Consider the following 14,769-nt stretch of genomic DNA (forward strand, 5'->3'; position numbering starts at 1 on the left):
TATATGTAATATGAATGAATAGTGCTCATAAATGTAATTTGAGATGGTATTCTCACATTCCTTACATCATGCAATTTTCAAATGATAATTTATATTCAAAGCACTACTAGCTGACTAGTAGTACTGTATTACATAATTGGATTGTTTGTAAAAACATTAAAAATAATGAACTTTAAACAGAAGTGTATGGGTCAAGAAAGACACTGCACCAAATATGTGTAAAATACACCTTTTTCTGAAAATATAGCCAGAAGAGATGGGACTAGTCGTGTGATTAAAATTGACTGCACAATTATATCCAGGATGTATTACTCCTGTTAAAACCATGTAATGACAATGACAACAGAAGTTTTGTATAATACGCAAGGATACAGGAAGTACATCCACCTAGAAAAGTAGTCCCACTGCAAAAATAGTGATTTTGACAACATCTCAAATAAAACACACTTTTGTTTGAAAGAATTCATACAAGTGCTTTAACATAAATATCAGCTGCGTGTTTCTCTTTTGTTTTTTGCCTGGTTTTATAAACTAATGGGATGAAGAGATTGTCTATCACAGATGCTGTCGATATTGATGAACTTGTATTGAACCCAAAACATTGATTGAATCAAACTTTGCTGTTCATTGCTCATATTTTGCATTGGCCATAAAACGGTCATACAAGGTTACTGTGAATCACAGCTGTGTCCCAGCTGCTAATGAAACAATCTAATGCTTTAACAATGTCCTGTTCACATCTATGTGTAGATTGCTTGTGTGTGAGGCGAGCTATGTGGATAATTCGGTTATGGTGTGAATTTGTGTCATACTGTAATTTTCTCTCTCTCTCTCTCTCTCTCTCTCTCTCTCTCTCTCTCTCTCTCTCTCTCTCTCTCTCACACTCACTCACTCACACACACACACACACACACTCACTCACTCACTCACTCACACACACACACACACACACACACACACACACACACACACACACACACACACACACACACTCAGTATCGTAAACACTGACCTTTAATTCTTCAAGCTGGGACGCGTGTGGGCGGGGCACAGTGGATATCCTACGTTCTGATTGGCCGATTGGATTTGTGCGCTCAGTGAAGGGGCCGGATTAGTAGGTCACATGACCACTTCAGTTTCTCTCTCTTCTGAAGCTGATCCTCGCAAACGCACGAAAACACTACAGCCGAAAATCCCCCATTTACGAGGGAAGAGGAGTGTGAGGGTTGCGTTGTGCGCTTTACTGAGTGGAATTGTGGAGTTTTTGGACTGTTTTTGTCGTGTTTAATCCTCCGAGGTAATCTGGGATTCTCGGGGCGGGAATGAGAGAGATGCGCTCGAGCGCTCACTGGACTTTCACTCTGTGAGGATCAAACAGGTGAGTTTAACGGCACAAGTTCTGGAAACCACACCGTTTTCTTTTCTGGGTTACTATTTAACACTGCACTGTCGTTTAAAGTCAATGTGTATGGTTAAGTAAACTACAAAGCGTCAAAAAAAGATTTAAAGGTCTTATTCGTCAACCATCACTATTTTTGTAACCTTAAAACACTCTTTCTGCGTCTTATAATGTAGTTTTATAACCTTGTGCTTTTTTTAGCTTGCTTTGTCGTTATTTTCTGCGCGAGGACGCACACACCCCCTCGCGCGCCGATAGTCCGCTATTCTGAGCGCGAGACCCTTTGCAACGCCTGAAATCTGAGTCTGAAAATCTCTCGCGCGCTATTTATAGATCCGCTAAAGATAAAGAGAGAAATAGTACTGCATACTGACGATGTTGAGGGGTCTGAAAGGAAAACATGGAGGTCATATGACATTCGCTCATTATAATGTTGCCGTTTTTTACTCGATTTATTATCATTTAGTGTATGTTAAAGGTTCACATGCAGTGCTCGGGTCAGTCGGACCCGCTGTGAATGGTAAGCGGTGATTGTAATAGTTCATTTGAGGGTGACTGCTGTTTGAAATGGGACTCATGTCAAACTGAATCTAAGCTGTGTGAGAGAAAGCAGTAACACAATGAGGCATTGACTGTAGTGCACACTGTGAATCTTGTGACTCGTACTGCTGGTGTCCCTGTAGTGTATTTTATTGTCTGCTGTGGCTATTGTATTACTAGTGTCCTTTCTGTTATTACAGCACTGATCTCTATGCATGTGTGGGAGAAATCCGGCACAGCAGTTCATTATTGCCTGCCGAACAGCTGTTATAAGTGAGGATTGGGGATCCCTCCCCATTTCCCACAATTTTTTTATTTTCATCAGACACCCATGATGACAGTTTGGAGCAATCAGCAACACGTCTGAAATCAACACACTACTCTGCATAAAGTAGTCGATAAGCTGAGATTGACAGGCAGGGTTATATAATTTCACGTACAGGACATCTGCCGCCTGTCCCAGTAGATCCAGATTCATATTTAGCAGATTATAATTCCATTATGCAGTTTTTCTTCAACAGATGCTGGAAAGCTTTAAATGGCTAGTTGTTCACGCAAAAAATACAGTCATGCCTAAAAAGTAAGCGTAGCACAATATTAGCATCTCTAATGATCACCAAAGGTGCATATATATATATATATATATATATATATATATATATATATATATATATATGTATTTTTTTTTCTGAATCAAGATGTTTATGCTGAAAGACTGAAGAAGCTGTTGAGAAAAATGCGTTGTCCTGATTCAGTATCTGTGGTCAGATGAGATGTTGTCAGGCTATATGTCATGTCATTCATTCTAATGTTATTTTTGTAACTTGTTACTGAAAGTCTCTCACCTCATTAAAACAAACTTTCCTGTCTTGTCAGATGTTGAACTGTGCTTGTATTGCGCACTCTTCAATTGCACACACAAATGCAGAGGCGCCTACTATTGTGGCTTAATTGTCATGGGAATATGTGGGTCCCTTAGTCAAACCAGTTGAGAACTCGTACTAAACTCTTAAACGAACGTGCCAACTGCTTTAACAGTGATTTTTCTCTTTCATTTTTATTGAACAATTTTAGTTTTTTTGTTCTGAAAGGTAGTCATACCTTTCAGGTTTGAAACGACATGTTTACCCATAATTTTTTGGGTCTAGAAGGGACAAATACTGTGGTTATTGTCTGGTGAGATCCACCCACCTGCTGTTGTTGTCATTGTTTAGAGCGGTTCGTAGTTCTGCCTTTCAGGCTTGGCTGCCTTCGTGTTGTGTTTCTGGGTGGGTGTGTCAGTTGTTGTCATCTGTCAGCACCCGACACAGTTGCAGCCAGGGCTCGCTAGGTTTGATCATTGCATCATAAGTTGAAACGCATGAGTTTTGTGTGCACATGTGGCTTGTTGTCTTGACAGCATAATAAACTTAAGCGATTTCCCCTTAAGCTTCCCTCTTCCTGTTAGTCTCATGTGCTCAGATCTATTGTAGAGTTTGCTTTTGTTTATGTTTGGTGCGTTTATTTGACTTTTTAACCTAGGATTGCAACTCTTAATCCGGTTAATAGGGCTATTTGATGCTACAAGTTGCTACAAGTTTTGCATGTGTGCGGTAGAGCACATGCCTAAAAAAGTCCATTGTGGTGAGGTATTGCTTCCTGTTGGTTTGGGCTTTTTAGCCCACCGTGTGTGTGTTTCTGGTTGTGTGTTTTTAATCTGAACCATCTTTCCAAGTGCCATTTGACCTGAATGAGCAGCTTAGCAACGTACAGCAGAGAAAAGAAGCCCACCCGCCCCTGCAGAATGAAGCGGAGAAGAGAGTGAGTGTGAAAACACAGAAGTACGGGTGAAGGCTTTTTACTGATGCCTGGGAAAATGCCTGACACAGTCTGGCGTAACAGCAGAAGTGATTTGAAAACAGTCCCAGCTGAATATCAATATCAGATTTCAGTGGTCTTTGCTAAGCATCACTATTAAGACTATTAACTAGGGATGCTCCGATCGATCGACTGCAGATCGGTTTCGGCCGATAATCACATTTTATAACTCGATCGGTACTCACTAAACTTGGCCGATCTCACAAACCGATCACAATTTGATGACGTCAAAACGTGAGAAGGTACATGATGCGTAGGGACAGTCATGGCATCGCCGGTGTGGAATTAGCCTACTATGTGTCGAGAAACAATGAAAGAAATTTGCTATTTGCCATGTATGTTTCAAAGGAATCTCGTGTGGAGGAGCATTGTCCTCCAGAGAGATCGCCTTTCTGAAGAGTATGCTTCGCTCGCTCAGTCCACACAGCGCCGCTCGCTCGCTCATGCGGTTCCTTTTTCATATAACATGGATGAAATAAAAAAAAAAACAATATATTATATAAAACAAATATGAAATGTATATTTACATTTTTATGTTAGCCTATATTTAAACGTCAGACCACTCGCTTTTCTCATGTGTGTGGCCATATGGGGGAGGGGTGCGATTTTCGAATAATAATCGAATAATACCCGGCCATCTTCGAATATTATTTTTGCTTTAAATGCCCATCCCTTCTAATGAGTATCAAACTACTCCAATTTGTTCTTTTAGGAGTTTAAATGATTTATTTAGACCTATTAATTAGATTTTTTTCCTGCTCAGACTTGTATTGGACAAGGTTTACGTTACATCAGACTTCTCTATTTTAGGTGATTAAATGTTTATGTTGTCCTCCAAAGTTTACTATTGGTCAATGTTTAATTAAACCTTGTGGGCTGCATCAGACTGCTCCACTTTGTTTGTATTTATCTTTGTTTTATATTAAGTATATTAAGCATCGGAATCGGTATCGGCCGATCACCATGACAAGAAATCGGCTATCGGTATCGGCAGCAAAAATCCTGATCGGAGCATCCCTACTATTAACGTCAAGAGTTAATAGGCCTACATCACATTTTCATGTTACAGACATGAATGATGCTTCAAATAATGCTGCTTGTTCAGGAGAGGTGTGCTGTTACTTTTCTAATAAATCAAACATACTTTTCTCACCTGTTGGACAATAAAATTATCAAATCATGTCCTTAAATACAGAGTTTGGGTCACCAGGTCGGCAATTTATATTTTTTTTGAAAGAAGTCTCTTATATTCATCAAGGCTGCATTTATTTGAAAACAAAAACGGCAATATTGTGAAATATTGTAATTTAAAATAAGTGTTTCTATATCAATATATTTTAAACTGTAATTTATTCCTGAGATGCAAAGCTGAATTTTCTGCATCATTACTCCAGTCTTCAGTGTCACATGATCCTTCAGAAATCATTCTGATCTGATGCTCAAGAAGAAACACATCATATCAACTGGAGAAAAAAAAACAACAGATTTGCTGCTTCATATTTTTGCGGAAACCGTGATACATTTTTTCAGGCTTCTTTGATAAATAAAAAGTTCAGAAGAACAGCATTCATTTTAACTATAAATCTTTTGTAACATTATTAATGGCTTAACTGTCATTTTTGATTAATTTAATGCATCCTTGCTGAATAAAAGTATCTTACCAACCCTAAACTTTTGAATGGTAGTGTGCCATCTGGAGAAATTCATTTGGTGTGTGTGTGTGTGTGTGTGAGAGAGCAAAAATCAGGCCTAACTAAACCTGATAGTGTAATAGGATAGCGCTGCCCTCCTGTTGGTTGACCTGACGCCACCCTTCACTGTTGGCGGGACAGCCACTCTCTTCTTTTTGTTGAGGGTGAACAAAGAACAAGGTCCATTGTGAATGGTGATCCTCTCAGCAAGTGAGTTCAGCTTGTGTGCAGTTGCCTGTTTTTTTTATTGTATTGATCGTTGGACTTATGTGCGTGTTTGTGTGGGATGATAGGTTTACCCTCAGATCATTACTGATCGAGACTGTTTTGCCTGTCAAATGAAGTGCACTGGCTTCCTCTCACAGGTTTTTCCATTCATTGAGTGGAGAATGTATTATTTTGTGTTTACTATGGATGTGCACAAATAAGTATTTATACATTTTTCTGTCTTTCCAGGTGAAAACAACCGAAAAATACAGTAGAGATGAGTGGCGAGTCGAGACAGGGGGTGGTGACAACCCCTCCACCCCCCAGCGTGGGGAAACGGGAGGGTTACTTCGACCGCATCAATGAAAATGACCCCGAATACCTGCGTGCACGGAACATGTCACCTGACCTGCGACAAGACTTCAACATGATGGAGCAGAAGAAAAGAGTCACGCAGATACTACAGAGTCCAGTAAGAAAACACACTCACTGTTAGAAAAAAAATACTTTTTCGAATTTGGCTGAGGAATTACCTCCAGAACACAACTTAAAGCCATTATTGTGATCAAATAGGCATTACAAAAAGCAGCCTTAGAAAGAAATATTATTCGATTCAACATTTATTACACAGACTTTTAGGCTTCAACGGCCATGTGGGTGAGTAAATGATGACAGAATTTTTGGGTGAACTATCTAATGTTTTAAAAAAATATATTATTAATATGGAAATTAGGCTTGCTGCGATAGTCAGTGTTACGACCCCCACCCACCGTCATTTTGCTAAAACAGTTGATAAAAATGATAAAAAAATCATTTAATTCAGGTAGAGAACAAACAGTGCAATTAAAAACTGAATATGTCTGCTCAATGCAGCGTGAGCCAAACAAGATTCGCAACACAGATCAGCAGCAGGAGTCAGATTTCGCCTCACTCTTGACTGACAAGACGAGGGGGGAAGATTTGGTTTCAAAGCGAAATATACCTTGTGAATCGAATCAAAAATGTCAAAAAATCGATTTTCTAAATGTCAATTGATACGTAATGTTGACGTAACGACAAAGGCACCTGGACAGTCTGTGTCGTGCAGCTGTGCACATAACAGAGACGCATGATGGTTTAACGAGAAATCCGACCGGCACCCTCTGCGTTAAAATCCAGCGTAACTTTGGCTTCTATGAAGTTGAAGGAAAAAGGATCTGGACAAGAGCCACACCTTATGCAAGTAGGGCTCCAGACTCGACCAAATGGGCGACAAGAGGTCGCACTGGTGCGAACACCACGTTGTCCAATTGATAAGAGCTGCAACTTCTGTTACATATGAGAAACATCAAATGGCAAACGAAAGTGAAACGAAACCGTGCTATTCATTTGAGCTGCGCTGCGTGAGCTCAGAACAGGTTTACTTGTGGGCCGATCTCAATCACTCGACACTTATTTCACAGCGCTGGGAGATCCAGTGAGAAAGCATTTGAATTTACCGCAGAATTAATAATATCACAGCGAGATCTAATTGGAAGCATTCAAATTCAGCACAGAATTCTGTTATAATCAGATCAAACAGCGCTGACGTGGAAACCAGCACTACCTTAAAAGCTTCCACCCAACTCGGAAAAGGCTAATCGAATTACAAACTCTAGCGCAACATTTATTGCCAAATCACTTCCATTTGTTTAATTAATAAAGTATATTGGAAGTAAATTCATTATGGATCATTATAAAAACTTTGCTTTAATAATACCAAACTCAACTTCCATGGGAATTAATTGTAAGCGCTCGCTCTGCTCCGCGCCGTTATGAGTGGCTGTGCGTATTTAAGGTTCGCTTTAGAATTAACGATTTAAAAATGTAAAAGTGAGGTGCATAAGAGGTATCTAAAATGTATCACGATATTAACTTATTTATTGAACGGTTGTATAAAATCAATATAACATTTGCTCTCGTGCTATTTGGGACAAAAATGTTATTAAAGGGGTGATGAACTGAGAAATCAAATTTTCCTTGAGCTTTTGACGTACAGGAGGTCTTCATACTATAAGAATATCCTGTAAGTTTCAGAACTGAAAACTTCCTTGTTAGTCCAATAAAAGTTTTTATTGACACCAGGCTCAGCGAACGACAGGTTTTTCAAAGTGGGGATCTATGACGTCAAAGAGGATAAAACCTCTCCTCTGCAAAAGAGGATCAACGCCTACTTCAACACGGCCTGTTTAGCCCCGCCCACCGACTCGTGCATTACATGCTATAACATAGGCCTACGACGAGGTAGTTTTGCTAAACTGGATTGAGCTACCAAGCAATTAACATTTACGAAATATTGTGCAGTACCTGGTTGTGGAAGAAGACAGTTGCTGCATAAGCTTCCTTCAGATTCCAATATTAGGAATGCATGGTTAAGCTTTATTAAATCAACAGAAAATCAGGCTTTGCAAACAGACTTTTACGACGTAACCATGTTTATTTTAATGCCGGATCTGTGAGCAGTGATTTCTGATGTGTAATTATTCAAGTCCAGTATTATCTTTCTCTCAAAATCATTCAATACTGTTTATGCATCAGTGACTAAAAGATCAACTTCACATCGTTTCACTTAAGATGAAATAATATTAAAACTGTGATTAAGTTATAGAAAGAAAGCGACCAAAGAACGCTCCCTTTCCAGTCGCCCAAGCTGTCAGTCAATCAATCACACAGCGCGCAAATCTCGTTATGAAATCAATGACGCTGTTACACTGCACAACGAAGCTCTACCTGTATTTACGTTGTGTTTGCATTGTTATTTGGTAAAAAGGCATTCGTGAGTGTGAAAAAACTGCGTTGCAATAATGAGATCTTTATTCACGCGATCACCAGACTGTATGTCATCTGCTCAGCTCATCACTGCAACCTTTCATGTGATGGAATAGATTTAAATATAATGCTTTAAACAATACATTTAATGATTTGTTAACCTGTTAACCGTTTCCAGAGCGTCGGCGCACTGAAGCGGTTTTTTTTTTATTTAGTTCAAATTTACTATCAGATTTAATGTTATACCTTGACAAACTATACATCATTAAAAAGATATAATACTCAAGATTCAGTATTTGACCACTATTGTATTCTGAGAAACTTATAGTGACAGTTATGTCTTAATTTGTGTCAGGAGTTATGAAATGAAAAAATGAGTCGATACCTTTAATATGAATTATGAGCGTCAGCTGGTCCATTCATAAAAAACACTCCGTGCTGTCGTCATGACAGCGATTCACAAAACATCGTCCCTCAGGGCTTTAGCTCAAAAATGTGCAGACTTGGAGAAATATTGATATATTCTCATAGATTCACATCATATTTCTATAGACAGGAATAATATTTGTTGAATTTATACCCAAATGCGTCGATGTAATCATTATGATCGCTTCTTACTGAGATGTGCTGTGTTTTCAATTCATACCAATAGCCTGAGGGCGCTATATGCACAATAACAGTCCATATATGGACCACGAAGAAGACCCATAGTCATGTGACATTCCAGGACGTCACTGATACAGCAAGTAGCTGACAGAGATCGCTGTAACATGCAGATAAAGATGTTTTGAAGACAATAAACATGATTGCAATGATATTTGAGTTACCTGTGTTCTTCAAGCCATGCCAGGTATTTCATAATAATAGATTATATTTATAATGTAATGCTAATCGATATAGATTTCATCATCGTGCAGAACACTATAAATAGTACATTTTCTGTCTGATTTTTTTTATCTGAAGCCAAATTAGATCACAGAAGATTATTTAAAACACTCGACTTGCGTTATAAAGTAAGTTTGGAGCACAAACATGGTTTTAATCTCATAAATGGTCGTGTATTGATGGTGTGCTAAGCTAACATGCTAGCTAGCCCAGGTGCACCTGCCACCAGCAGTTATTGTTTTATGATTTTTTTCTAAATAGGAATGCTTACTGAAATGTTTCAGTGCATTTGATACCAGTTTCAAATATTTAGTGAGAACTTTGATAAAAGAAATTAGGGTTTGAAACCCTATGAATAGCCTGTGAATAGCCAGTCGTTAGTAGCTATAATGCAGACAAAAGAAATGCATATTTAGAGCCATAACCAGTCTGGAGAGGTGTAAATGTGTGCAGGGAGAGACTGACTCTGAATGGGGCTCGTTTACACCACAAAATAATAGAGACAATAGACTGATTAGATGACTCAGAAGATGACTAAACATCAGTTTGCATTTTAGAGTCTAATCAAAATAAAGTAATTTGACATGATCTTGAAAAACATTTAACTAAATACAGAGTTTTAGACTTATCATTTTCAGATTTTAAATATAAAATGGTCACACATATGGCTTTAGCTGCAGTGCATTTCTAGATTGCTCCAGGGCCAACATCAATTTTATTTTTATGAAGATGTTTCATAAAAGTAAATTTCTAATAACTTTACAAAACTTTGAAGCTATTTAAACATTTTTTTTCATTATGACAATAATTATTTCTACATTTACAATAAACTACTAGGTGTCAGCTTTCAAATGAGATCATACTTGTGCTTTTAGTGCAAAGGGTTCATGAACTGTATCTGTTTAAGTTTGGGTATGCCATTTCTGGGGATTTTTCAAAAGTGGCCTTGAAGGTTAACAGGTTAATCTTCTCGATAGCTGTAATAGTAGAAACGTAGTAGTTTCCGAGAGTTTCACATGTAATACTAGCTATTTAATATGCAAACATGTCAGCCAATCACAGCAGTGGGCGTTTACACTGAAGTCTCACAGCAGACACGCCCCTTCAAACAGAGCGTTCAAATCAGAGGCTAAAATCAGGCTAGGAAAAATGCCTTTTATTTCTTAATTATGACAATGTTTGATGTAAAAATCACACTAACATTATAAGGGCACCCCAGGCAACACTATAAAATAATCCAGTTCATGACCCCTTTAAAACTATTAGAATTTTTTTTTTTACAAGAAAATACTGTTTCAGGTAAATTCATGTTTAAATAATTGTTACATGCCATTTTTTTGTAATTATTTGTTAAACTTACTAGCTGTTTCAGAGTGAAAATTGTTTTTAAAGTAAAAACAAATTTTCCAGTGCACACCGAAACAACACCTATGTACTAGGGCTGGGACGATACACCTATCTACCGATTCGATACTATGTATTGCGATTAAAAAAAAAAATTTTTAAGAATTGCGATTCTACAAGTATTGCGATTCTATATTGCAATTTTTTTTTTTAACACTAGACCATCAGGAAAAGTTAAATCATACACTTATACAGACTGTACATGATGTATAAGATGAGTCATATTTACAAAAACAAATCATCACATCTTATTGACTTTTATTTCAGAAGCATCATACAATACTACATTCTCTTGAATAAATGATTCAATAACAAATACATTTAACAGTCACTTGTCGCCACTTAGGCGAAACAATGTAATCGATAAATGTGTTATTTTAAGCACCAAGTTTCTATCAAAAGCTGATTTTGATCGCTCTCCTAGACATCAGTGTTCATATTTGAACTTTAAACTATGATAATTTTAACTATTGCATCACAGAAATAATGATACAATGAGATTGAAAAGACTGTTTGTGAAGCTGTTTCATGACAACTCTCCTGTTCAGCGGCAGTGCCAACACAAATTTGAATGTTGCGATATGATTTTGTCAAAGTTTAATAGACAGATGAATTGAAAGATCGTGTGGGTGTTTGAATGGAGATCACAGTCTTTTAAAGATGAATCGTGCAGCTCTGCTGTCTTATCTCTCTCTCAGCATACGAGTAGTGCGAGGGGTTTTCAGTCCTTTCAGTCTCACGTCTCTTCCACACGTCCACTTGGGATATTACGTCACTCAACAATCATAGATAACGACACATTTCATCCTCTGGTGGAACGAAAGTGGCTAACTCTGTCAACCTCATCTGCAAGCAAGGACAAAAATAAAGCAATTGAATTTTAATTTATATCAATTCTGCAATAAAATAAATTTTAGAATCGTATAAAAAAAAAAAAGCGAAAATTTTTTTCTCCCAGCCCTATTATGTACACAGTTTTGTTAAAGCAAATGTTTTGGTCCTGTACAGGGATGTTTTCCACTTTCCCACTGATTTAATCAGCAAGAATGTGCTTTTAATGTAAAAGTATTTACTTATAGATTTTACAGGTTGCCTCGAGCCATATGGTTTTGAATAAACGCCATGCCACGTGAAGTTTACATTCAAAGCTTGGCATGAACTTCTAAAGTTAGTTTTGAACCCAGCCGCTTGCACCTCACACAGCCTCTCTGTTCACAATGAAAGATTTATGGTTTATTTTTATCAGATGAGCAGGTTTGTCAGCAAGTTAATTGTGCGTTTGGTGTGATGTTTTGAGTTGCTGCTCAATTGTACACACAGCTTCACCGTAAAACCCATCTGGAAGACCACACCCTATTACACGCACACCACCGACATCCACTTCTCATATAAACACAATCCAGCCAGCGAAGCACAGCCCTGCACCTCTGACCTACAGTAGAGAGATTATAGCGAACACACACAAGATTACAGTTAACACACACTGGAGAGATTACAGTGAACATACTGCGCAGATTACACTCCTGCAGACACACATTTCAGTAAACACACACTGTTTAAAGGAATGCACTGGGTTCAATACAAGTTAAGCTGTATGGATGACATCTGTCACATGCCGTCGATTAACTCAGCAAAAAATACCAACTCGTACCTCACTTATAAATAAATATCAAATATTAAAACGTACTATTAAAATAAATGTTCAAGTTTTAATTATAAAATGAAAATGATAAATGCAAAATATACATTTAAAAACAATGTAAAAAAAAAAAAAATATATATATATATATATATATATATATATATATATATATATATATATATATATATATATATATATATATATATATATACCGTTTTTGTGGAGGAAAAGATAAATCTAAACTTCTGTACTTGGGCATGAATTTGAAGCAACATCCTAGAGCAGATCTGCAAGGTTGAGCGCTTTAAGGTCAGTATTTAAAAGTGAAAGGCATTCTTTCTGTCATTGCAATGTCTGTAATTGTGATAAACAAGAGGCAGTGTGACAGCACGGTTAATTACGGCATGGCCTGCTGGGCTTTATTAGCAGCAGCTGTCCGAGCACGTGTTTCTGAGACGCACTATATACTATTCTCACTCATCCTTCACTCTGTATGGAGAGGAGCCAGGCAGGGTAGGCAGCAGGTGTATCGGCACACAGGACTGTGTGTTTACGTCTGCGTTATCAGAGCGGATTCAACAAGGCTCTCTTTCATCTCTCTCTCTGTAGCATCAGGGTTTCCGTGTGTGCGTGTGGACGAGAGCTGCTTAAATTACACGTCTGTCCGTAGACTGTGTTTAAGGTCAGACTATTATAGGCAAGGCGGAGTTTGCTATGCTTAGACCTCATCTGTGCTGTCACGACCAAAACAAATGAAGACATCTCAATGTTAATGCAAGCCGTTCTGGAAACTGAGGAAAAATAGTGGTTTGCTCTGACGGATATTTGCTTAGGAGGTTAAACAACATGTTAATGATATTAAACTGTTATGGGAAAATTGAATTTGTCTTGAATTTCCTCCCTTGGGTTATTTTTAGCTCCTCCACTCACCCTCTGTTTCCATTTTCAGCATTAAAGCATGCCATTCCCAGAGTCGTAACTGTTTTCCAAGAGTGCTGTGGTTTGGTTTGGTCAGGACCCTCACGTTTGAGAGGATTTCATGCTGAGAGGCGGGCGGGATCGTTCATACCCTGTCCCGGGCGTCCAGTTCTCAATTAGAGGCCAGGATATCTCCATCTCACCTTTGTATTTAGCTAGTTTTGGCTCGGACTATTGCGTTTGAAGAGCCGCCCATGTGCTCATAGAGTGAGGTGAATGGGTTACTAAAACAAATTCACCTTGTCTGATCAGACAGCATATCAAAATTGACTCGGACCCATATTACAATGTCTTAAAGGCTAGATAACGTCCATCTTCCACCATGACAGATACAGTTTTGTGGTTTGATATTAATGTAGTAACTGTTTTGTATTATGATCTTCACCGCTTTGATCTAATGACAAGTGTGGGCATAATAGCCCATGTTTATGTGATGGCGTAACCCTGTACAAGCATTTTGGCTGCATGGTTTGTTTTGGAGGCATGTTTGATGATTCCCACAGTTAATCTTTCATCATGCTGTTCACCTCGAAAGTATTTCGCTGAACGAAACCTGCACTCCGCAAAACTGATCTCAGATGCTTGTGTGCTTGTTCGCACCTATTTAGTGTAGTAGACAAGCATCACTATTGCTCATACTTAAAGTGTGGTCACATTAGCAAGATGTCTGAAAAATTTTCCAAGCAAGAAACATCCATTGTCTTTTGTCAATAGTAAGTGATTTATGTAGTAGAACTTACACACAACTTGCATTCAGACCAAGAAGCTTTCTTCTGTTAAATGCAGCGAATTCGCATTACCCACTTCAATATGTTGTGAAATCTGTATGGGGAAATTTTTCACCTTCACGCGATTTTCCCAATCTCATAGATTCCTATAAAAATGACTGGATTTTGCCCACAAAAATTCTCAGATTAACAGCAAATGTGACCACACCTTTACAGTTGATATTTTAACAATCCCATAACTGTAGTTCGGGGCTATTATGTGTGTATTAAGGGCATGCATTTGTGGCTTCTTACTTTCCCCTTTGTTTTCTCAGTGTATGCTTGATGGATTAGGCTCGCATTCAAAACCAAACAAACATAAAGGCCAATGTAATTTGATTCCTGTGTAGTTTGTTTCACCCTAGATTAGTAATAAGTACTGATTAGTTTACACACAAGCACAAAGAAGAACAGTTCTCCTCGTAGATATCCAGTTAACCGTTGAGTGTCTCTCTCAAAGATTTGATACGTCAATGACCTCTGAAACTTTGGCAAATCTAGTGATTGATTGATGCTTATTGCTTATTACTATAAACACAACTTTAAAAAGCCATTATTTATCCCAGTACATGCAATTTGCATAAACGTAGTCAGACAGATTAAAACAGCTGA

At 38.0% G+C, this 14,769-nt stretch overlaps 1 protein-coding gene across 16 annotated transcripts in view; it reads left to right on the plus strand.

The window, feature by feature from the left end:
- add3a (adducin 3 (gamma) a) overlaps nucleotides 1-14,769 on the plus strand; it is a 113,942-nt gene that overhangs the window by 71,794 nt on the left and 27,379 nt on the right. For 14 of the 16 annotated variants that reach the window (XM_077226899.1, XM_077226907.1, XM_077226908.1 and 11 more), the window contains one exon: nucleotides 5,944-6,166. In XM_077226899.1, the coding sequence (XP_077083014.1) occupies nucleotides 5,972-6,166 (195 nt within the window). In that variant the 5' untranslated portion in view covers nucleotides 5,944-5,971. Of the gene's footprint in view, nucleotides 1-996; nucleotides 1,379-5,943; nucleotides 6,167-14,769 lie in introns of those variants that run through there. The other 2 variants (XM_077226906.1, XM_077226898.1) reach the window with 2 other exon arrangements.

The sequence above is a fragment of the Siphateles boraxobius genome, unplaced genomic scaffold, assembly GCF_051911475.1.
Source record: "Siphateles boraxobius isolate OS27281-9 unplaced genomic scaffold, OSU_SipBor_1 13, whole genome shotgun sequence".
NCBI lineage: Eukaryota > Metazoa > Chordata > Actinopteri > Cypriniformes > Leuciscidae > Siphateles > Siphateles boraxobius.